Here is a 24715-nt window from a genome sequence, read left to right as displayed (position 1 = left end):
CTTCTCATGAAAAAGTTTTTCAATCAGTCTTGCATACTTACTTATTAAAATAGGAAATGAATACTTTGGTAAGATGTACAATCCTTCTTTAGTATGCAGTCTTCTGTACCATTATGTATATAATTTTTATGCTTAATGTTAATTAGATGAGGTTAGCGAACATTGGGAAGTTTGATTATGTTGATATATGAAGTCAGTACATAGAAATATTACCTAACCAAACTTAACCTAATGCTTGCTAAACTTATCTAATTAACATTAGATACAATTTATAATATATACTAATGTTGGTGTGTAATGGGTCAATTTAATAAATCAAAACCCTAATATGATGGGGGAATTGATTACACCTCTCTATGAATGAATTATACTTTAAACATCATTTTACACAAAGAAAATACTAAAAAAAAAGTTGATGAAAAATACAATACTGAAAAAGTCAAGTCAACATTCTGGTGGATAATGAACTAAACTTACATGATAAGAGAATCGGGCATATAAATAATCAACATGTGATAAAACAGATCATCAGTATTCAAATCCGTGTAAAAATAATGACTTTAATAGGACTTGAACGTTGGAACTCTCGACTTCCAAATCAGCTGATTTGTAAAGATGCGTTCACTAGACCACCCAGGTGAGTCTCAGAATACATTTCTGACTTGTTGAAACATAACTGTGAAAGGTTTCTGGAACTGTTGTGATTACCTGATAATGAGAACTAAGGTATTCTTCAGTCTCTTGAACGTTTTTATTAGGGCAGGAAATAAATGTTATATTTTTAATATTGTCTTTACAACAATTGTACATTTCAGAAGGTGTAACAACTTGATTGTTGACTGTCCTTTGAAGGCTTGCTTTAGCCAGTTGTTTTTACAGTTCTACCAATACCATTCATATGGTCCTTTTCCATGATATGAGGCAAAAAAATGTCATTCACCTGCAATTTCAAAATCTTCTTGATGGTAGCACAAATTTATGAAATTGCTTTTGTTTTTATACTGGCCTTAGCCATCAGAAAAATAAAAAAATTATTTAACTCGTGTTAGTGTTTTTACTATGCTTCAAGTACTGATTTGGTTCATTTTTGGTTTTGTAATTTTCCTTCTTTTTTAAAATATATGAGAAATGGATGTACTGTAGCGTAAGTCTTTGACCAGTGATATGACTGAACTTCTCTTGTTCAGTCATATCACGGCAAGGCAGAATACAGCGGTTTGCTGTATTCTGCCTTGCTAGAATCGGCACTGAAGTATATGACACTACATTACTATGTCCTGTAGATCGTTCACTTACTGACCTCACATTTCCTGATGTTTTAGTTTTGTAAGTTTGTAGTATTTTGTAGATAAGTATATATTTATAATATAATAAATTTTATCATTAATTAATAAATAGTTATTTTATTTATACTATTTTGCTCACAGTTGCAATTGATCTCCAATTACATTGTAGTATTTTTTGAATGAAAGATACATTTTTTTACTTATGAAAAAAATGCCCAGTGTGGAAGCCTAATAAAAATGCCCATGTGTGGAGATCTACAGATTAATACTGATAATAATAATACTTAATGATTGTGGATTTGAACTGTTAAGAAATTATAATCATTGATAAAAGATATATTAAGAAGTAAACATAAAACAAAAATAAACTATTAAAACTGCTAGTCTAATATAAACTGGGATCAAAATAATTTTAATGCTTTAAGAAAACTAACTTAAAGGTTTTAATTAAAGTTAAAATGGCTTTATATGATAATATAAAGTATATACGTTAAGTAAGATTAATTATAGTTTAATAATTAAAGGCAATTTTCACTGAGTATTTAATTTTTTTTCAATCAAAAAAATATAAAAAAATTATGAAGAATGTCGGTAATTTATAAATAAATAAAAAACTCACCACGAAATGAGAATTCTCACCTTTGGTTATAAAAAAAAACTAATGATTGAAAAAAGAATTTTAGTCACAGTCAAACACATAAAATGAGTTTAATAACAGCCTAAACTACTGAAACTTTTCATACTTAGATTTCTCCATTATAATCTCACCTCATATACGCCCCCTATAACAAGATATAAACTATGAGACAAAAGATGAATAGTTTGTATGAGGTAGTAGTAGGAAATCTGAGTTGATTTTGGCTGTTTTAGGCTAATTTTATGCTTTTGAATGTGATTATCTAAAACAGTTAAACATTTTTTATTTACGATTATTTTTATTTTATGAAAAACTTGAAATCCACTAATCATTCGGTATATGAAGTTCTTCATTTAACAACAGATTTTTGCTACAGGTGCAAAATTATTATGCTTGCTTTATTATTATTATTATTATGCTTGCAGGTGCAAGATTATTTTCATCCTGATATTGTTTAGCTCTTTCAGTTTTTAGTTAGCAGAAATCTATTTGTTTTAATGTTGTAATGAGGAAGAGACAAATAAATATAATCAATTATTGCACTTGCTATTGTATGGATCCGAAATAGAACTTTGTTAACTTTAATACCTGTGTTTATAACATGTCACAGGTAAGATGATAAACTTCATTCTGCTTACAACATGACATCTGTTTCAGGGAGAATCCTGGAAACAAGATAAAATTCCAATTATCCAAGTCATGCCATTTGAACTGGTTTCTATAAATATCATATTTATTGAATGCTGGATATAGCTTCACTTCATGCTGTTGACACTTATTAATGTTAAAACAGTTGATGAAGTTAAATATAAAAAATAAATAATAATAATAAACTGAATAATTTGTATTCAATTAAGATTAAGATTGCACGTGTTCAGTTAGTATTTGCCTTAAAGTTTTTTCAAAAGTAAAACTTTAATAATTATAGGAGTTTCAAAATATTTCTTAAATTAATGCATCATTATAGTCTATTTATTTATTTTTATTTTTGTTACAGCAATGAAATACCGAGTGATTTTGTTTTTCAACTTGAAGTTTATAGCCATATTTTACGTGATGACCTCAGCATTGCTAGTACACCACGCAAGGTTAAAAAGACAGTTCATTCATCCATTAGTAGAACTGTTGGAAAAAAATTAGCTGCTTCTTTAAGAGATGAACTTAATACTGGTAAAATGTATGTATTAAATTTAATTTTTAGTTGTTTTTTGCCATTTTTAATTAGTAAGTAATAGCTTTGCTTTTACCGAAGTAAATAATATTTTTATAAAGCAGGTTCTAAGTAATTTATAGCTGTGATTTATTTCAGTACATTAAGATGACTTTTCATTATTTTTTAGTTTAGTTTTCCTGCCATTTATAATTGTACTAAGGAAGCATTTTGATCCCAGAAGAGGTCTTTTGGTTGCATTTCGATAATATTTACATTTAAATTCTCAAATAAACAAATTAAATTTTTGTTTTTTTTAGTTTTGAAATTTGTTTAAATAAATTTTTTTTATGAGTAGAATTAGTATTACACAGTTAATAAATATTTTTAGAGATCCAACTTTGGTGTCTATTTCTATGAAATTTTTATTTATTTGTTCGATTAGCATTTAATTGTATCACTGCTATTAATGATATACATTGTTGCACGGATTTTTTTTTATTCTTACAATTTCATTTGTTACAGAGGTCCACATTTTGAGCTGATGGCTTCAGCTCGACTTACGTTGGATGATATTCATGATAGTATCCGTACTCATGATCTAAAACTGGAAAATACTGGTAACTATTTAATTAAAATTTACTTAGTTCATATATTTAAAATGCAGCTTTGTTTCTTTGTCTGTAAGTTCCATTTTTTTTGTGTTTTACTCAAAAATGTGCTTGTTCTTTTATAGTCGGACAGTAACTCAGTAATGCGTTATGTGCAGATGTTAATTTATCGTTTTAAATGGTCAATCTGTATAATTCTCTCAGATAATTGTTTTCCCTTTTTTAATATACTATATACTGATAACTTTAATGTAATGTAAAGAGGATCTTTTTTCCTTTATTTTATTCAAGAATATCAAGCAAACATCCTTTCTCTAGTAGTTAGAAGAATTAATAAAATAAAAATTTGGCAATAATAGTTAATAGAAACAAATTAAGGACTCATGATTTTTTTGTAATGTAAAGCAAAATGTTTTTAAAAATGAGTTCAATATATTTTACTATTATTATTACATAGTATCAAATAGAAAATTTCATTGTGAAATTCACATTAATTAAAATTTCATAAATTCAGGATTTCTCCCTACTAATTTTAGATTATTTATATCAATCTTAATTTGTCATTAATACTGTTAACTGTGAATCATATGTATCAACTAATACAGTTACTTGAACTAACAGTGTGGTTTAACTAATGAACTAAGCAGTTTTACCACTGATCCATGTATACCAATTTATGTGCACACTTGTTTGACTGAAAGAATTGCATATACCTACTTTCTTACATTCAAAGATGCTTTGGGTACCACCTAATGTCACAAAATTTATTGCTGTAAATGGATGAAAGTCTTGCTAAGACCCAGTGAATGCCTAATGGACTTAGGTTTAGTTTTTTTTTATCCAGTGTGAATAATTGTGATGTACAACTTTTAACCATTTCTAACAGCTGTTTTATGTAAATAGATATTTATGAAATCAACAGCTTACCAGTTATAAAGTCCCAATAACCACTAAAGATTTTCAATCATAGTGCAGGATTTTACAATTTTACATTAGTGAATGTTTTATCCAACAATATTTTTTAGAAAAATTATTTAATGGTTAAATTATTTTTGTTTTATATTTTGTTTAAAGTGGAATTGTTAATTAGGTATGGGGAGGAATAATATTTATTTTTGTTGTTGGCAGTTATTTATTTCATTCTAATTTTTATTTTTTGTTACACTTTCAAAAAATATCCTCAATTTTTTTTATAATCAGAAAATGAACGAGAAGGAAATGTTTTTCTACTGAATTTATCAATTGTAAACAAGCTTCCTAGTTAGGTGATAAAGACTTGACCCTCATTCTTGTCAAAAACATTATTTAATTTCTGTTAAATTATTTTGTTTCTGTTAAAATTAAGATTATCAGTTTTTCCAATAATTTTTGCTAGGATTTTAAGAATTGTTACATTAAAAAAATTTTTTTTTTAAATATGTCAGATTAATTTTTTATAATTAATTATCTGTTGTTGTATTTGCCAATATCAACTTTGTTTCTTAAAAATATGGAAATTCATAGAAATTTCAATTTACAAATGTCTTGTGCACTGATCACCACCAAACATTTACGACCACCTACATTTGAACCTTATATACCAAATGTGGTTACTAATTTTACACAAGTTGACCTGTGTACTATATGTGTCACACAAAAATATTGTCTTAACTAAATTTTTTTCCAAAATACATCCATTCGGTGACGGTGGAATGGTAGTGCTTCTGCCTTAACAGTTTTCATGGGCTACGAAAGTTCATCTTTCATCAGCAGTTATAATTAGGTGGTTAGCATATAGTTGTATAAAGAAAGGAAATAAATAATTAAATGAGTATTCAGAGTCATATTTTGGTAAAGTAAATTGTGGGCTAAGTTTGACTTCTTAAATTGTATTCCAGTTGTATACTTTATAATAACAGGGCTGGGAGTTAATCATTTACATGTCAGGTGTTACAGTTACAGGGAATAGACATCTTGATGATATAAATTTTATTAATAGATTGTAAAATATCACATAAAATTAAAATCATTAATAAAAAAAATTAATTTAAGAAATGAAATGATTTATGAGTTGTAAAGCCATGGTTATATTAAATTTAGGTAATCATTGATTTTGTGAAGTATTTCAGTTTGTTAGTCTTGTAACTTGTTTTGCACTTTATTCACTCTTAAAATAGAAAGATCAATCAAATTCTTATTATACAAATAAAAATTGTCTGAAAGTCAAAATTATTCTGTTACATTTTAATATTGAGTAAACTGATGTAAATATACATTCATAATGCCATATTTGACAAAGAGAGATTTAGAATATTTACAGAACTCTTGCTATCTGTCAAAACAAGACTAATTTTCTTTTGCTGATAATGAACTCCAGTTCAGTGCTTTTATAAAGATCATAATGCAAATGAAAATGAAGTAGAAATATAACATTCTTAATACTTCAGAAGAGAATATATTACTTTTAATTATATATTTTATGTACAACTGTAATCTATTCATACCATATAATTATATATCATACATAGTTAATTGATATGTTGTATATATTTTATGATATCCGAAGTTTCTGCAGTTGTATTTTATATGCTTTTGTTGTTTAAATGCCAGATTTATTAATTCTTTACAATAATAGATAAATTATATATTATGTTTGATGTATTAATAGGTGTAAGTGTAGAACATTATCAGTGCTTCATTATATGCAAGCTGAGTTGTCTACCGTGTTCCTCCACATACTCGTTTTTATTTGGAAAGGAACCCACTTTTAGAATTATAAAAAGGTTTTATAAAAATATTTAAAATTTTGTTCAATTCTTTGTTCTGAAATTTTTTATTAAAATAATCAAGTAAATAAAAAAAATTGTTCTGGTAAGATGGGGAAGAAATCCTGTTTTGAAGTTTTATTTAATTTCGAAAATTTATTTTGATAATCAAAAATTGACAGAGTTAACAGGAAGTCCTTTTACATTAGTTATGAAATTGTTAGGATAGATGCAGCTTAGTTTGTATGGATCTAAAACGTCTGTGTGGGTTCTACCGTGTTCAAAGCATAGCTGTATGTGCCTCCATGTGGTTATGTCCATCCGAAATAGAGTATCAGGGGTAATTATTTCAAATGCTGCTATATCTGTGTTTTCAGATCTCTTTTACATAACATCTGAGTACATTGTTATATGTGGTGGTGTCAGGGCTTCTTGCTGACCAAGGCAGTAGAGCTGGTAACTCTTCTGACCCACATATGATTCAACGATTTGGAAAAATTTCATTGAGGTGTGGTCAGACATTCAAAGTAAAATGCATTGGAGCTTGCTGAAATGTAATGATGTCAGCAATCCTTTGTCATTAATTTTGGGGGTAAGTTATTCGCTGACCATTCTCATATAACTGTTGATTAACTGCACCTTGAAAAAATAAGGACCAAGGAGGTGGTCAGCTGTCATCCCAGCCTAAATCATAACATGAAACGGATGCTATTTGATTTCCTCAAAAAACTGAGGATTGCCTTTTATCCACAAAAATAACATTTTGATTACGAGAGCTTTGATAAATCGCACATTCGTCTGAGAACATGATACTGTTTTTATCTTTTGCTCTGGGAAAGTGTTTAAGCAATAACTGACATGCATAAACATGTTTATCAAGGTCATTTTCACTCAACTCATTAACTGTGTCTGGACAAAAACATTCAAGTCCTTCTGCATATGGTCTTGCATTGTCGATCTTGGAATGCATAACTCTGGAAAACATATGCACTTTGATTTCTTCAGTGATTGTTGAATTTATGCTTTCACAGTAGCATATGTCTCAGCTTGGCTTCCCACTGTGTGGTGGACAATCAAGAACACTTCCCATTGCAAAAGCCTTCTTCTCCCATGTCAGTCACGTTTGCCGTGATGAAGATTTCCCAAAACGCACAAAGAAGTCAGTTGTAATGTTCTCCAATCTTTTATCAATATGTGGACTTTCATGGACCCATTTACAAGCTAGCAAATGCTCCTCAACATTGAACGCACTTATATCTGCCACCGTTTCACATTTGACTACGACTAAAGTCATACCACTACTAATGAACGCACCAGACAATCATCATCACGGTTTATCCTTCCCATCTTTTCCACCACCAGTGAGCAATGTAGCCATGACATTGGCAGCAATAGAGCCTGATGAAGCTGGATTTATTACAGTGTAAAGGGACTTCCCATTCATCCCATATTATATTCCATTTTCATAGCTTGAAGTTTTTTTTTCTAAAATTCATCCTTGTGTAGTAAATCGTGAAAAAGGTTTTGCAAAAACAAAAAGGTTGGACCTCATCAATTTTCAAGGAAATTAGTTTCAGTTTTATTCTTGTCTGTTCTTTTCTGCATTCTGAATAGATAAAAAAACTGTGGTTTTTTTAAGTCACTTTGCAATTTAAATTCTAATTATCCTTATAAAAAAAAATTAAAGGATCAACTAAAAAAAATACTTCAAATTTAAATCAATTAATCATTCAAAAGATTTCATGGGTAAATGCCAAAAATATTTTTCTCTTTTTTTGCCAAAGTAGGGTAGCCTACTGTTGAATATTTCAACTGGAGACACAAAGCTAAAACACTACGAACAAAGGTGTCATGAAAAAACCATTGTCTAGAATAACAATGTGTGAAACAGTTGCCTCAGGAAAGGAAGTAAAAATTCTTTAAAAATTTATTTTCCCTAACTCTTCGAACTTCAGTGCTGAAATGTTGTTAACATAATAAAAAAGTGTAAAGATTACATATTTTAAAGGAAACATTGTTGTTAAATTACATAAGCTCTTTGCTTTTAAATTCGACTTAGGTGAAAAATGTGGTAAAAATATGAAACTTTTTTCCTTATTAGTAGCTTTTTAAATTAGTCTGTTTTTACAATGCACATTAAGTTATTAACAAAAAGGACAACTTTAAAACAAGTCATGACCAATTTTTATAACATGTTGTTGATAAGATATATGGGTCCATAGCCAAAATTTGTTTCATTTTGCGCACTGGAGGCATTGTTTAAAATGTTCATTGCTTTTGAGTCTGGTCATTCACATTGCTGCCGACATGCCACCTACCTGTGGAACCAGCCGATATGAAGTTGACTCGTGATATTCTGTCTATAAGCATGCCAGTGTCATCCTAGGTAGTACTGTGGCATTTGTTCATTCAAGTATGAAGTGTTATACTGAATGATTGGTACTATATATTTTGTTATTCTATATGCTCACTTTTGTATTCATTGTATCATATTTTTAATTTCTTTTCTTTTTTTTAAATTTTTTACTTCTTTTTTCATAAATAGTTATATAGTCATATTTTCATTACATTATTATCAAATTACTAGAGGAAAAAAAAGACATTCCAGAGCAAAAAAGTGCTTTATAAAGAAAAACTTGCTTGTGTTTAGATTCCAACATAGAAGATTGCCTGGACTGTGAAGATAGTGATTCTGAATTTGAATTTTGCGAATTTGATTCATAAGACAGTGATGATTTAAATGTTGAAGATTTACATTGGTTCGAATTAACAGATTGAGTAGAAATAAATTAACAGAAATATTTCCAATATTTCTCATAATAATCTGCCCACAGAACATGAAAACTGTAATCACCTAACAGTGATACTAGTGCTATACCAACAGAAACTTCAAGTTGGTTACCAGCAGGATATATATATATATATTTTGAAAGCTGTTGGTTCTTTGTAAATCAAACAATTTAATCAAAGATTACACATTCTCAACAAAAAGATATTTTTTTCTTAAGTAAATAATAAATAGATAAATCTTTATATAGAAATCTATAATAAATCTTATAATAGAAATAAAATAAAACTATTAATCATAATAAGTAATGATAATTTCATTACTTTTTAAGTATTGTGAATATTGTTCTGAACTAAAATTAATATTTTGTAAGGGAAAACTTATGTGACTGGTTGGTCTCATCTGTATCTCCGATCAAAATTCGGTCAGCAAGCCAGTGGAACCAGTTGGTCACAAGACTTTTTTGTATTTCTGAGGATAAAAATATCAAACAGCATAGTAACCATTATTTATTAATCTAGTTCTTGCAAGTAAAAATATTGCCTCTGTATTTGGGGTCCAGGAGATTAAAAAAAACAAGCGCTTAATGTGGTAATAATAAACATTCATTGGTTTTTTTCTAAAATTATGAAAAAAATTTAATTCTTTATACCTTCTAATTTTAATACTATTTTTTTAAAGAAAAGGTTAAAAAAATTGTTTTTTGTAACAATAATAAAATTCTAAAATTTATTGTTTTACTCTTTTGTGCCTTCAGCTCATATAACACTGATATTATTTCTGTTTCGCTTAGAAGTGCGCAGTCATCAGCTGCCCTTATTTGGTCACTTCTGCTGTCGATTGGCAGCCCAACCAAATTGTATATCACAACCAGTGCTGTCAGGTCCATTAACTCTACCACACCTACTACGGCCTCGACCATCTTGGGCACAGCTGCAGGCTTTCACGTTGCACTTCTGGAAAGATAGAGAAGCATGGCTAGAAGCAGCTGATCCTCTTACCTCAATTGCTGTAGATAGAGTGAGTTTTTGCCTTTTACTGTTTTGATTACATAATTTTTTAAAGAAATACTTATAAATTTAGTAATGATTTCTTTTGGCAGTATTCATTTGTTTTACAGTTGTATATTATAAATATTAACAAACTAGCCAAGTTGAATGTCAAAGCAACTTTTTTTCATGATCTTGGAAATATTTCAATGGTGAATATCTTTAAATTGTAGGAGTGTAGAATTTTTATGAACATTTTTTACATGTGTATTGTTCAATGTAATACTACGATGATTTGTATTTAAAAATGATTTTTTTTATCAAAAAAAAGATTAAATTCTTTTAAAAAATTTACATAATTTTGATAACATTTTAGTGTTTTTTATATTGCTTTGTGGAATGCAAAATTTTTATAAATATTTTTAGCATCCACTGGTAATTTTCAACAATATTTTGAAGGAAAAATAATTTCTGAAAGTTTAGTTAGCTTCTTGTTAGGGCTGGTATTTTGAAGATGTTAGTCAGTGGAGTTACTTTTTTATTAATGGCCATGTCATATTCTTTATACCATCACATCCATTAAAATAAAAAATGCAACGTGCAAAAAAATTACTTTATTAGTGAATTCATACTGAATACACTGATGAAAATACGTGGAACTTTTGGAATAGACAGATAAGTTCTAGATAACTTGAAACCGCCTTTTCTTTTTGGTTGTTTTATATATGTAGTATAAAATATATACACTTCACTAACACTGAAATAGCACACCCACCTTTTATGAGACAATACTTCACTGAATTCTTTATCACCGTCCTTTCTTGTCAAGAAATTTTTCAGATTTGAGAGTTGATCAAACTGAAGGGATTCCTGAATAATAGCTCCTTTTTCCTGCATTAATTTTACTTCTCAATATCAACCCACTGTGAAGAATTTTATGGAGTTCCTGGCAAGTATGGAACTGGTGGGTATATTGAGTTCACATAAGATACCGTAAATATCTGTAATATATGTAACATACGTCCAGTTATCTTTTTTTTTTTTTTTTTGTAAACACTGATACTCATTTTCCTCACTATCTTTAATAAGCTCCTTTGCTTTCTTGACCTCCTTTCTTTCTACCTTTCCACTGAGATTAGAGTTGACATTATTTCCACTATAGAGTTACTATAACGTTCCATGGCTTGGGTTTTATTATGGAATAAAAACATTAATGAAAAAAGAATTCTAAAATTGAATTAGCCCAACATTAGCAGGAACCAGAGATAAGATCTGTTTAAACTATTTTTAAAAACCTGTATGACAACTAGAGGATGTTCTTGTGCAGATGTTCTGAGGATGTACTTGTGGATTTTCTTGTCCAATATCTTTTACAAAATATTTGTCTACTGTTTCAGAAGAATGAGCACTAATTACTGATCTTTTATGTATCAGAAGACAGATGCTGAGATTCAGATTTGTACGATCTTTACTTGCTGCCAATATCACACAACATACATACTTCACAAAGCACTAAATAATTTATTTTTATAATTTTAAGCACTGGATACTCTTTCTGTAAAGCTGCATTAAATCTACATTTTTGTCATGACACATTTTGTCTAATGCACAAAAATAAAAATTATCATAAACATACTAATTACTAACAAGCTATTAATTTCACGAATTTAGAACAGTTCGCTTCATTTGGCAGTTAAAAGTTGGCACTGTAATGTTATACAGTTAACATTGCAAGGTTGGTTACATTCACAATTTTACTAACAGATTGTTATCGTAAGAGCTGTCACCAAGCAAATGTGGTATCCCCTTACTGGGTGTTGACCAATTACTTTTAAGCCATTACACTGTTTGCTTCATTATATATTTACTATTAATTGTCAGTCTGAATTATGGGTGAAATATAAATATTGGTTAAAATATATATATTTCAAGAATAATATAATATATATATATATATATATATGAACAAATAAATAAATATATATATATATATATATATATATATATATATATATATATATATAGTATTATATACTGTATCATTATTTTGTTGCTTAAGGCTGTTTAATTAATTTAATGACTTTTTTATATAATATAAATGCATTTTCCTTTGATGTGATGTCATATTTTTGTGATAATGTAAATTCCTCAGTTTGATTATTTATTTTTTTCTTTTTATATAACGATCTCTTCAATATGTTAAGGTTTAATGTACATTTTTACTTAAAATTTTCTTAACCATATGAATTACTTGGTAACCTTTAGAGAAAGACCATTGCATTCTGCATTGACCCATTCTGTATTGATTGCAATGTAATATGTTTAAATATATTGATCGGTTTGAATTTTATTATAATGTACTTATTGCTTCCATTTTGTTTCTAGACAACTGTGATAAGGAGCAGCAAATCTTCCCAAATTGATTTAGAAATTGTTAATGAGGTTGAAGGTAAAAATATTGTAGCGCTAGTTCGAGCTTCTAGCCTAGAAGAAAGAGATCAATGGCTTAGGCATTTGCTACATCATACATTTGATCATAAACGGTAAATATGCCTGTTAATTTTTTTTTATGTATAAATTATGTAATTAAATGTATTGATGTAGATCTTTTTATAAAATTGTAAAAGTCAAAAAGTGTTGTTTATAAACATTATTGAGTAATATAACTCAGTTGAATTATTGTAGTGTTTTAATTTGTGGTTATAAAATATTATTTAATGTTGTCAATTATAACATTTGCTTATAACATTACAATATTTAATTGAATGCTTGCATTACATTTGGGCAGAGTCAGTTATGAAAGATTAAGTAACATATGACGATCGACCGGGTTGGTCTAGTGGTGAACACATCTTTGAAAATCAGCTGATTTTAAAGTCAGGAGTTCCAATGTTCAAATCCTAATAAAGCAGTTACTTTTATATGGATTTGAATACTAGATTGTGGATACTGGTGTTCTTTGGTGGTTGGATTTCAATTAACCACACATCTCAGAAATGGTAGATCTGAAACTCTACGAGAATACACTTCTCTTACACTTATATATATCATCCTCTGAAGTAATACCTGACTGTGATTCCCGAAGGCTAAACAGGAAAAAATATACGAAGGCTTGGAATATGCCTTGAATACTTCGCTTGAAGCCCAGTAGGCCCCACCTTTGAATTGATGTGAATTTCTTCTTTGGTGTCAAAACATTATCCTTTCACCTTCAGTTATACTTTTGAGAAACGAAACCAAATTTAAACCTAGGTATCTGCTGTAAATATGAAATGTACATTTTTTGCTATCTACCAAAAGCTGCACAGTTGTACAGGTGCATTTTTATATTGAAGAGCTGGTTGTATTTGAGCCTTTTATATCCTTTTTCAATTTCTCAAAACATCTAGAGAATTTAAATTCTTCATTCATCTTACAGAGACCAACTTCTATTTTCATAACCTTTGTAAGCTTGATAAAAGTCAGTATTCTCACAATAACTTATCCAATATATAATTACGATTGCTGCTTCATATCCGACTGTTTCCTTGAATGCAAGTTTTTTGAAGGTAATTACCCTTTCTTCACACTAAATTTATTAGTGTTGGCTATTTTTTGACAACCATGATGCTGTCAAAATACAAGGTCTGATAGCAGTTTAAACCTGTCAAACCTTGTAGGTTGTATGTTTCAACAGCAGTGTTATTTTGTACAAAGTGTTATTTGGTGTATTGGTGGTTATTTTGGTGTTTTGTATATTTAGATGGAAAGGAGCAGCTGAACAAGTAATGGAAATACAAACTCCAGGATCAGGGAGACAAGTATTTACACGACCTATCAGGCAGGGATCCTTGTATGATGAAACTCCTCTCATTGGTGAGTAGCATGCATACGTTGACAAAAATTAATCTCTTTTCCTATATTTTCATCGTATTGCAAAAAATTAAACTGAGCCAATAATTAAAAGTACCCTATTTAAGAATGGGTACGTCCTTTGAAATCCATGCGCACCAGAATCTGCTCTCAGTGCTTCTCCTGCTGTTAAAATGCTCTGAAGAAGACATACTCTGGTCGTTAAGCTTGTCAAGCACATACTGGCTCTTTTGCTCGATGATAAAACAGCCAACTTTCTGCTTGAGCATTATCTTGGGTTGAAAGAAGTTACAGGAGGCCAAATTCAGCAAGGATGAAGGTGTAGAACAACAATGAAGCACTGAAAATTATGCTGTTTTGTCAGCTGAGTGAATGGAAACATTGCTTATCTGGTCTGGGACCTCAGTTTGGTCATTTACTTTGAACATCCTTCTTCAGAAGCCTTATACAGTATAAGCATCTTACAGAATTGGGAGTGTGAACCTTGAATTTGTATTCATGGATTACAATCCCATGAATAGAAAATAATGAACATCAGTTGCATTCGTGATTTGCCTTTCCTTTTTTTTTGGTCTATATATGATAATCATATGCTTCATTTTTGCACTTTCCACTACAAATATTGCTGCTTAGTCTGTGGATTGCAGCTTTAAATCTAATACTCATTACTGATTCATGAAATTTGGATCACCCTGGTTTGCTGATGATCTTGAAAAATTTTTATTCAGTGTTCCTTAGTTTGGGGTTCAGGAGCCTGTTCACAAAATTTGCAGTGACATGTTTCATGCTTATAACATAAGATTTCCTGCACTGTTTCAACAGATATTGAGTGATGTCAGAAATTTTCTTTATGTTGATCTGATAATACTCTCACACAAGCTGTCTAATTTTGTTCACCTGTTTAGGAGTTTGTGATCATGAAGTGTACTTTTGACATGTATTTCTTCAGTAATACTCTCTTCCCCTGTTGTATTATGATTTCTGTTCAAAATAACTTGTCTGCCTCTTTTCTTCATTATTATTATTATTATCTATAAGTTCATTAATGGGCCTTTATCATTGTGGATTTTCTAAGTTTGGTACAGAATTTAATATGACCACTATGTTTTCTGACGGTGCGTTTATAATTGAAATGCACTGAAATCAATGGTTTTCTGTGCATTTCACTTATAAACATTCTTTACTGAAATTTAAAAAAAAAAATTCAATTTTCAGTTTTGTTAAATACATGTCATTTTAAAGTATATTAAGTACATTAGTATGACGACACTTGTAATTATACTATATATACTATACTTTATTTACTATTATATTGATTTAATTACTGTATTTACTCGAAAATAAGACCCCCTTTTTTAATGCAATTATATCTCAAAATTTTGGGGTGTCTTATATTCAAGGTGGGTCTTAAAAACTAATATTTTGGAAAATGAAAATAAAAATAGCTGTATTACTGACTATGAATTCGGTATGTTTCATTAAATGCTAACTGTTGTAAGTTATATGGATAAAAAGTTTTGTTATTTGAGGATGAGTACTCTTTTTCATCAGGGGCGTGGCTTTGTTCAGGTTCACAGGTATCAGTATGTCTAAAAACGGAAGTGAATGAATTACGAATTTATAGTTTGAACCAATTGCAATTACTATAACAACAATGCAAAAAGTACAGTATTGTGTTTTAACTACCTAGAACACAGTTGTTTACTCGATATCACTACTGCTTTCATCATCTTCCTCTTTTTCACCATCATCGATGTAAGTCTCTCCATCAGTTGTGTCGTCAGAATCCTTGTATATGAAGTGATATTCTGTTCCATCCAATGCGCAGGAGATGCCAGTCTTCTTGAAACTCTTGATTATCATTTTCAGAGTAATTTCTTCCCGGCCTTGAAAATCCACTTGAAAAATCATTCTATTAAAGGTTTCTGCATTTGTCCACCCTTCGTGAATGTGTGGTCTCCATCTGCCATCTATTTAGTATAAAACTTCCTAATGTGATCCTTGAACAGCTTATTGATGCTCATGTCCAAGGGTTGCAGCTGAGAAATGAGGCCTCCTAGAATAACTGCAGCATCTGTGTGCATTTCATTGATTCGATTCTTCACAGAATCTTAAAAATGGCCATAGAAGATATCTAAAACGAGAAGTCCTTGTTTCTTTAATATTGCTCCAGGGCGGCGATTTCAAACAACTTCTAGCCAGTTGCACATTAGTTTTGCGTCCATCTACCCCTTATCTTGTATGTTAACATGTAAACTTCATGGCAGCTTTCTTTTAGGCAGCTGTTATGTCATTTTTCTGTTAAAGATGACATAAGGAGGCAATTTTTTTCCATCTGCACAAATGGCTAACATAACTGTGCATCACATTTTTTCTGCTTTGGCCATTTTCATCAGTACACTGGATTTGCCAACTTTGTTTACAGTCGTGTTTGCGGTATTTCAAAAAGACATGCGTTTCAAATCTGAGATATGAAGTACTAATTTTTTCCTCTTTCATGTCGTTGAAACTCCAAAACTTTGTCAGTATATTCTGCTGGTAGTCGTGGAGACAAAGAAGTTGTCTGCCTCAAAATGAATCCCTTTCTTTACATTAATTTCACTACTCACCCATGACTGGCCTTAAAGTCACTGAAATTTACATGGAGTTTTGCTACTTCGCACCCTTTTATTTGTATCATTTCACAGGTCACTACAGCACTCTCTTCTTTCCCTTCCACCCACTTAATCACTGTATCATCCACTGCGGGATGGTGTCCTTTTTTAGGGCCACAAAAAGGCCATGGACTCAACTTGAATCATCTTTGAATTAGTTCCTTTGGGAAGCCATGCAATGTTTCAGATGCTTGGTTATATTTTTATTTATGTTTTCTACTGTTCCAAAGTGGTATCCTTTGAGATGTTTTTTTAAAGTTGGGAACAGGAAAAAGTCGCAGGGACTCAAGTCAGGTGAATAAGGTAGTTGAGGAACTACCGGAATGTTTTTCTTTGCCATTAATTGAGAATGCAGTATGAAAACGTACATTGTCATGATGCAGCATCCAGTTGTCTTTGATGGCGGGTCTCGCGCAGGGAACTCTTTTCTGCAGTCTTTCAAGAATTTCTTGGTAAACATATTGATTGTTTATCCTGTAGGCAAAATTTCCTATGGGCAATGCCATTACTATCGAAGAAACAAATTAACGTGGTTTTGATTTGCTCATTTTTGTTATTTTGGGACGTGGTGAGTTTGAAGTGTGCCACTCCTTGCTCTGGCATTTTGTTTAAAATATCCAAGATTCATCACCAGTAATACATTTTTTAGAAAATAATGATCACTTTCAATTTGCTGTAGAAGGTCGCGGCATACTTTCATCTTGTTGTTTTTCTGTCCAACAGTGAGGTTTTTTGGGAAGAATTCTGTACAAACTTTTTCATGTCCAATTTTTTGTCAACATTTGATGGACTGTGATATGGTTAAATTCAATTCTACAATCATTCTGACAGTTAATCGCCAGTATTACCGTATCAAGTATCTGATTTGCCCAACATTGTCATCACTTTTCGATGTTAACTGTTTTCCAGAACATGGATCATATGCAACTGATTTCCAGCCATCTGAAAATGCTTTAAACCACCTAAAAACTTGGACTTGTGACAGAGCATCATCTCCATATTTCCTTTTCAATTTTTAAAATGTTTCAGAACCATTCTCACCTAGTTTAAAACAATGCCCCGAAAATGCCCCAAGGGACATCAAAATCAGTAATTCCGCCTCAGTAAAATCACCTTCCGAAGAAAACTCGAAAATCTAATGCTACTTCATAGCCCTCAAGAACTAAGCTAAGAGCGTACACGCAGAAGCGCGAACCCCGTGCCTAGTTCTACTATTTAATGAGCCAATTCCATGAATGTCTCATAATTCGAGGCAATATAACTATAACATACAACAACAACCCACAAAAAGTGTTGATCACAACAACGAAATTTAGAACTAGTTCCCTTAATGAACCCAGCTACCACTAATTTATTCAACTTGAGTGCAAAACTAATTACAGACTCTGGTCTGGTCTACCAGGCAGAGGAGAATGAATGTCTACTCCCGCTCAGCTCCATCATGGAGTCCCGCGTGACATTCACCACCATAAACCGCTGTCGAAACGCTGCTATACACCATGGCAAAATGGCGTGCAGCCTCACCCCGCCGACAGTGTTGTATGCTCATACAAAATGCCCTTTGCAAAGCGCAACCGCACCCACCGGAGCAAGGAATTCCATGCCTGTTGGCAGCGGTTTTATAATGCACAACAAAAACTTGGTTTCACGAAAAGTTTGTTGCCGCGTGAAACGTGGCAACAATTGACAAAAAATATTAATACTTAATATAAATCAGCTGTTCATGTAACCATATGATTACTAGTAACTTTACAATGTTGCCACTTTAGCTCCAAAAATCTAATCTCATTTCTTTATGTAATGACCTCATGTGTATATGTAAGCTAGTGAAGGATAATTCTATAGGAAGCCAGTAACACCTGCTGGCGCCATCTCTATGTCAGGCCAGAGACTTGGAGCTCACCTTCGTTTAGTGGAATTCAGACAGCAACACAAGCATGTACGCCACTTAAGTTCAACTTAATCCGTGGCCATTTCCTACCAGTTTTAGTACCAAACCATCTATTTAGTACCATCCATCATTTTTTATTATATGTATATATATTTTATTTATTATGTACCTCTGTAATGCAGTATTTTTTTTTCTGTAATGTGTTCCATTTGCAAGTCGCACTACATCTGCTTTTCATAATTCATGTCCAATGAAATTCATGACTTCATGTATGCCTAAACCACACGCAGACTAATATGAAATTCTTCAGTTTACAAATTCTGTTTTTGGCTACTTATTTTACTGTTAATAATTACTTTTCTCAGTAGTTGTATAATTCTTATTTTAGTTCTGCATAATAATTTTTGATGAGCACCTATTTTTAACTATTTATTTGCACCATTTTTTTGGAAATTAGCTTCATGATATTGATTTTTTTGCTCCAGGACAGTTGTTATTTTGTTCTGCTACATTGATCGCAATAAATTTAAAATTCATTTCAAGGTTATGATGAAAACTTCATTTAAAATTTGTCATACAAGAAAAATTTCTTACATTTATGGTCTTCTCTTTGTAGATGTTATTTGAATTAATTTAATTTTATCGGTAATTATATTTAATGTTTTATTATTAAATAAGTGTGCAATTATAAGGTACTTAATTATTGTAGAAATAAATTCGTTAATACAAAAAAAATATGTATATATTTAATTTGTTAAATACTTTTAGTCACTAGAGATATATGAATTAGTGTAGGGGTAATTAAACTCTAAAGAAAAAAAGCTTTTAAAATAAAATTAAATATAAAAGCAAAATTAACTTTTTATTTTAACTAAAATATACTAAATGTATTAATAACTATTTAATATAATACTTATGGTTTATTAGAAAATTGCTATTTCCAATTTTGTACTAAACCACTAGGATTGTTGTTAATCTTGGTGATCATAGCAGAACAAATAAAATAGATGAAAAACATAAAAGATACATGAAAAATGTACAAAAAAAATACAAAAAATTTACATGAAAAATAGATCAAAACATACCTTTCATTAAAAGATATTGCATTCCTAAAAAAAACATTAAGAGTTTTATTCATATATGATTTATCACAGTATAATACTCCCTTTGAAACTTAGAAAGTAAAAATCATACTTTTTAAGTGAAGATTTAACTATTTTATCTTAAGATCAAATCTACTGGAAAAATAATCACAACAATAAAATATATATATTGAAATGTAATATACCTAAATGTATAAATATAATTTAAGTTTTGTTCATTTAAAAATTTTATGATTTTTCAGAGTCTGTTCAGCAGAATGATTACAGACCAACTGTTCAGGAGATATTTAATTTAACTCCATCGACGAGTCTTAGTTCCTGTTCCTCATCATCTCCCACATTCCGGGAGCGTTCTTTAAGCTCTAGTGGAAGCAGTAAATCACGATCACACTGGCCATTCTCTAGGAATGGCAATGACTAATAAATTATTGTATATACTAGCCACACTTATATATAATATAATATTGTTTTGTACGTTCATGAATACTATATAAAGTACACCTTTTTATGATTGTAAAAAAAAAGGTTGTAAGATGGCTGTCACTTTTTGGTGTTTTTGTTTGTTTTTAATTAATGTTTGTTCAAAGTAATACATTTATTTAAAACATATTGTGTATACTCAAAAACAAGAAAATTTTTTATTTATCAGATATTTAATTTATTAAGTAAATTTTAAGGTCTTCTTTTTCTTTTTTAAGTCGTGTACATTATTTTTACACCGTCACATTAAGTGTTGTTTAGTTCTTTTTTTTTTATTATAATATAATTTTTTCTTAATTTAAAAAAGAAAGACATATATTGAGAAATACACGATATATTTAAAGAAATACTGTTATAATATGTTAAAGGAATACCCAATATGTTTGTTGAAATACTACCCACAAAATGTTTAAAGATAACAATAAGGATTTTATTTTATTTATTTTTATTGTGACGCGAGATTCAGAGAACAAAAACAGATTTTCATTAAAAACATAAATTTCAAATTTTTTATCATTTTTAACTGCTTATGAAAGGACACTTCATGAATTTTTTTTGCATGGCAACTTTTAATTGCTTTAAAACACATTCTTTGAAAAGGAGAATTTTTTAATTATGTGAAATGATATAAATTTTTTAATTGTATACAATGTTAAGATCTGCTCTGTTAAATTAAAAATATTTATATTTGTTTTTAATTATAATTTTTTATTCAATTCAATATTGTTATTGCTCTCTAATACTTAATTTAATTATATTTATAATTAGCTTATTTTGTTTATGTTATTGAAGTACACTTCTATACATAATAGTAATTTCAGTAATTTCTATAATTTGGAATTCTCAGATAAATTGAGTGTTACTTGAAGATACAAAATATTTGTTATGATGTAGTTAGTGTTAATGTAGCTTAAAAGTTACATTTATAAAATAAAGAAAAGTTATAGTAAACAGTTATAAAAGTTATAGATAATAGTTATGTTATCTCTATTTTGTTTTAATTCAGAAGTATTTCATTTTTGTGTTATTTATCCATGGTAGATATTCAGTTTCCGTACTAAAAGAAAAAAAAATGCGTTATTGATTGTGTATTATGTATATAAGTTAAAATTTCTATTTATGTGCCATTTTACTATTTATTTAAAAAATAAATACTGTCAGTTTAATATAAACAAACACAAATTGTTTAATGAAATATAATGTATGATTTATAATATAAAAATAATACGATTGTACTATGCTGTATATATTTCAGCGGATTAAATAAATTATATGTACATTAATTCAATTATATTTATTTTTATTATATACATTTAATTTCTTCATTTCATTGCAGTAGCTTGTATTTAGTCCCTAAAAAGTTGTTATAGAGTTTTGAACTTCTGTATATGAATTGTGATGCGGCCAAAGACTACTAGGTCTACGTATGAGATTTGTCCCAAAAGTGTGGGTAGCTCATAGTTTACGGTTTTTATGTGTTCCATCAACTTGAAATGATGATTTCAACTTCAATTTAATCTTACGGAAGAGGTAAAAATCACAGAGCTAGATCTGGGCTATAGAGAGGCTGTGGAAGTAGGTGAATGTTTTTCTTCGCCAGAGATTCTTGAATTGAATGTGAAGTGTGAGCTGGTGCCTTATTGTGGTACAGCACCCAATCATGTGCAATGTCTGTTTGGACTCGTTTTCTAAGTCTTTACGAGACATCTTTGTAAACGGTGCTATTAACTGTCTGTCCGGGAGGTACAAATTCTTTGTGCACAATGCCACAGCTGTCAAAAAAAAAAAAAAATCATTGTTTTCACTTTGGATCTGGATGCTTTCTTTGGACGAGGAGAACATTTTGTGTGCCATTCTGAACTTTGCCGTTTTAAGTCTCGGGATCATATTCAAACACCCATGATTCATCGCCTGTTATTTCCTTATTCAAAAAATTTCATGTTAACTATTATTAACACGCTGTTCTTTAGTTAGAGTGTTGGTAGGTGTGTAAATTTAACTGAATAAAGTTTATTTGTTTAAGTAAAAGTAAATAAGATATTTTTCTAATATGGAATTACCATCTTTAGTGTCCAGTATAAACTGTGGTGTGCGAAAAAAGGTAGAAAGGTGGTAGAAAAGCATAAAAAGTAATACGACAGTGATCCTAACCTGACGTTTCTTAAAAATAAAGCATGACCATGTAACTGTGATACTAAGTGGTTTAAATGTAATAAAGTGATGTATGTATTCTGATATATCAATAAATCGCAATCATTTACGCAACAGAAGGTAAGATATAATGTTACTTAAGTATATTTCTGCCAGTGATACTAAGAGAAAAAGATGAACAAAACCTAAGCCACCTTTAATTTACATTTTAAAAACTAAAAAGCTGGGAATGATAACAGTTTAGGAAGTTTTTTGTTTTGCTTTGGGTATACCAGCTTCTAGAATAATTAGAGTTGCTAAAGTTATAAATTTAGGTCATTTTCCTAATGAAAATCTTGGTGGTAACAGATAGTTTAAAAAATTTTAATCTGAAAAAGAAAACGTAAAAAAATTTTTAACCAATTTGCCTACTTGTGAATCATACTATAATAGAAATAAAAGTAAAAGAGTTTATTTATCTTCAGATTTAAATATTGCAAAATTATATAAAATGTATAACCAATCAGAATGAAGATCTAAAAGTTACACTTCCAGTCTTTTTATTAACTATTTACCACTGAATTTAATATTTGATTTAATAATCCAGCAACTGACACATGCTCTTTTTGTGTCCGTTTAAAGAATGAACTTATCTTAAAAAGGATAGTAACAAAACACTGAATCTAACAAGAACCAAATTAAGAGTTCATGAATTGCATGCCAGTTCTTTTTACGACTACGAAAGAAGCACAAAATAATGAAAGCACTGCTTCTTTTGCTTTTGACCTATAAGTTCATCCTTTGCTTAAAACATCCAAGAGGCCTTTTTAACTTATTCTGCAAATTTCATTTTGTTGTGTAGACCTAGGTTCTAGAAATCCAACATTTTTTACTTTGTCTGAAAACCAATCGAGCAGAAGAGCCACTGAAATAGGGTCAGCTTTCCTAGAGTGAAAGGTATCAGTGAATCAAATAGAATCATTATTTCAAAAGATAAGTTAAAAACTGGAGAAACTGCCAGTAAAATACAACATTACACCAATTATAAATACATGTTTACCAATTACAAATTTTCGTCAGCTGCTGAACTTCAGAATTGTAGGTCGATAGTTGCGTGAGAGCATTTTAAAACACAAATTAAACACTTTGGCAAAGACTGTGATTCTATTCTAGAACTTCTTTGAAGTAATGAATTAATCTTTAATGATGTGGATGCGGAAAATGAGTCTATTGATGAAGTTAACTTGCCACTGTTCATATGTAAAATAGTTTTTATTGATGATGCTATAATAATATTAAAAATTATAATGTGTTTTTAAAAATGTAATAATATAAATTCTATAATTAAAGGGCAGATTGTTCAAATATAGATTTTTTTTTAAAAGTTAACATCCCCAACAGTTTTTTTTATTAATTTATCAGCCATTTCAAATATCGTTTAAGTGAATTTTTGAGTACAGAATTAAGAATGAATCACTAACACCTTCAACCAAAAAAAAGGATAAAAATGTATTAAGGCTGTAAGTAAAGCTGTGGATTTTTTGTGTCTACTGATAAATTACAATTGCTGGAGAAGTTAAGTTTTGAACAAAAGCTCCTCCATAGTAGTATATTCTTTTTCTGCCTGTTCTCTTGACAACAGGTCTAGTAGTTATTATTCTCCTAGCCAGAACAGTGCTGTAGTGTAAAATTGAAACTTTGAACCAATAATTACTAAATAATAAATACTCATTTAATTAATTATAAAGTCAAGGTCCTCAAACTATATTTCCAATAGTTTCTTCTGCAAGTTATTGTAAAACCAAACAGTAACCTCGTTAGTTTAGCATATTTATTTTGTTAAACTATCAGTAACAAGATAAAACTTTCGGGACAAAATTTAGAATTTGTGTAATTAAAAATTCATTTTTAACAAAAAAACAACCATAAACAAAACAGATTTTGAAAATGTTACAATACAGATTACTTCTACTATACTGAATTTGGTTTTTTATTTCTTTAGTGCAACTTTCAGCCAAAAGGTGCACTAATCCACATAATAATAGTGATCTATGTTCCATTTCTAAGCATGTGATCCATTCGCTTTAAACACTGTTGAACAAAACTAATATCAATCAGTTCAATGAATAAAAAAAAAAACAGTCCTCTTACTTTTAGAGATTTTGATATATTTGTAGAAATTATTCTTTTGCATTCTTAAAAATACTTAAAATATGTTTTGGAATAACACATTTTAATTTTATTAATATAAAAAATTAGTCTATTAAAGAGGTTTTACAACAATTTTCTTAGGAACTACTGGCAATACAGTTCTTGAGCCTAACTTTTGTCAGTTTTTCATGAGATTCCATTTAAAATCACTCATTTTCTCCTTAGAACTTTAATATAGCACTGATCTTC

At 29.8% G+C, this 24715-nt stretch overlaps 1 protein-coding gene across 1 annotated transcript; it reads left to right on the top strand.

The window, feature by feature from the left end:
• Positions 1-145: 145 nt before the first annotated feature.
• LOC142325488 (rhotekin-like) lies at positions 146-20258 on the top strand. Its single transcript, XM_075367313.1, has 7 exons — positions 146-637; positions 2921-3100; positions 3599-3693; positions 10010-10236; positions 12591-12748; positions 13948-14060; positions 19948-20258. The coding sequence occupies exons 1-7, from the start codon at positions 555-557 to the stop codon at positions 20124-20126; spliced, it is 1035 nt and encodes a 344-aa protein (XP_075223428.1). The 5' UTR covers positions 146-554; the 3' UTR covers positions 20127-20258.
• The last annotated feature ends 4457 nt before the right edge of the window (positions 20259-24715 follow it).

This window comes from Lycorma delicatula, chromosome 5, assembly GCF_047948215.1.
Source record: "Lycorma delicatula isolate Av1 chromosome 5, ASM4794821v1, whole genome shotgun sequence".
NCBI classification, from domain to species: Eukaryota; Metazoa; Arthropoda; class Insecta; order Hemiptera; family Fulgoridae; genus Lycorma; species Lycorma delicatula.
Note: the sequence above shows the minus strand (reverse complement) of the source record. Positions and strands in the feature narration are given on the sequence as shown.

Excerpts from the sequence above, each read along its gene's own strand:
- LOC142325488 (XM_075367313.1), top strand. The coding sequence starts at position 555 with ATGACTTTAATAGGACTTGAACGTTGGAACTCTCGACTTCCAAATCAG. Across the intron at positions 10,237-12,590 it reads CCTCAATTGCTGTAGATAGA|ACAACTGTGATAAGGAGCAG; the intron begins GTGAGTTTTTGC and ends TTTTGTTTCTAG. Across the intron at positions 14,061-19,947 it reads TGATGAAACTCCTCTCATTG|AGTCTGTTCAGCAGAATGAT; the intron begins GTGAGTAGCATG and ends ATGATTTTTCAG.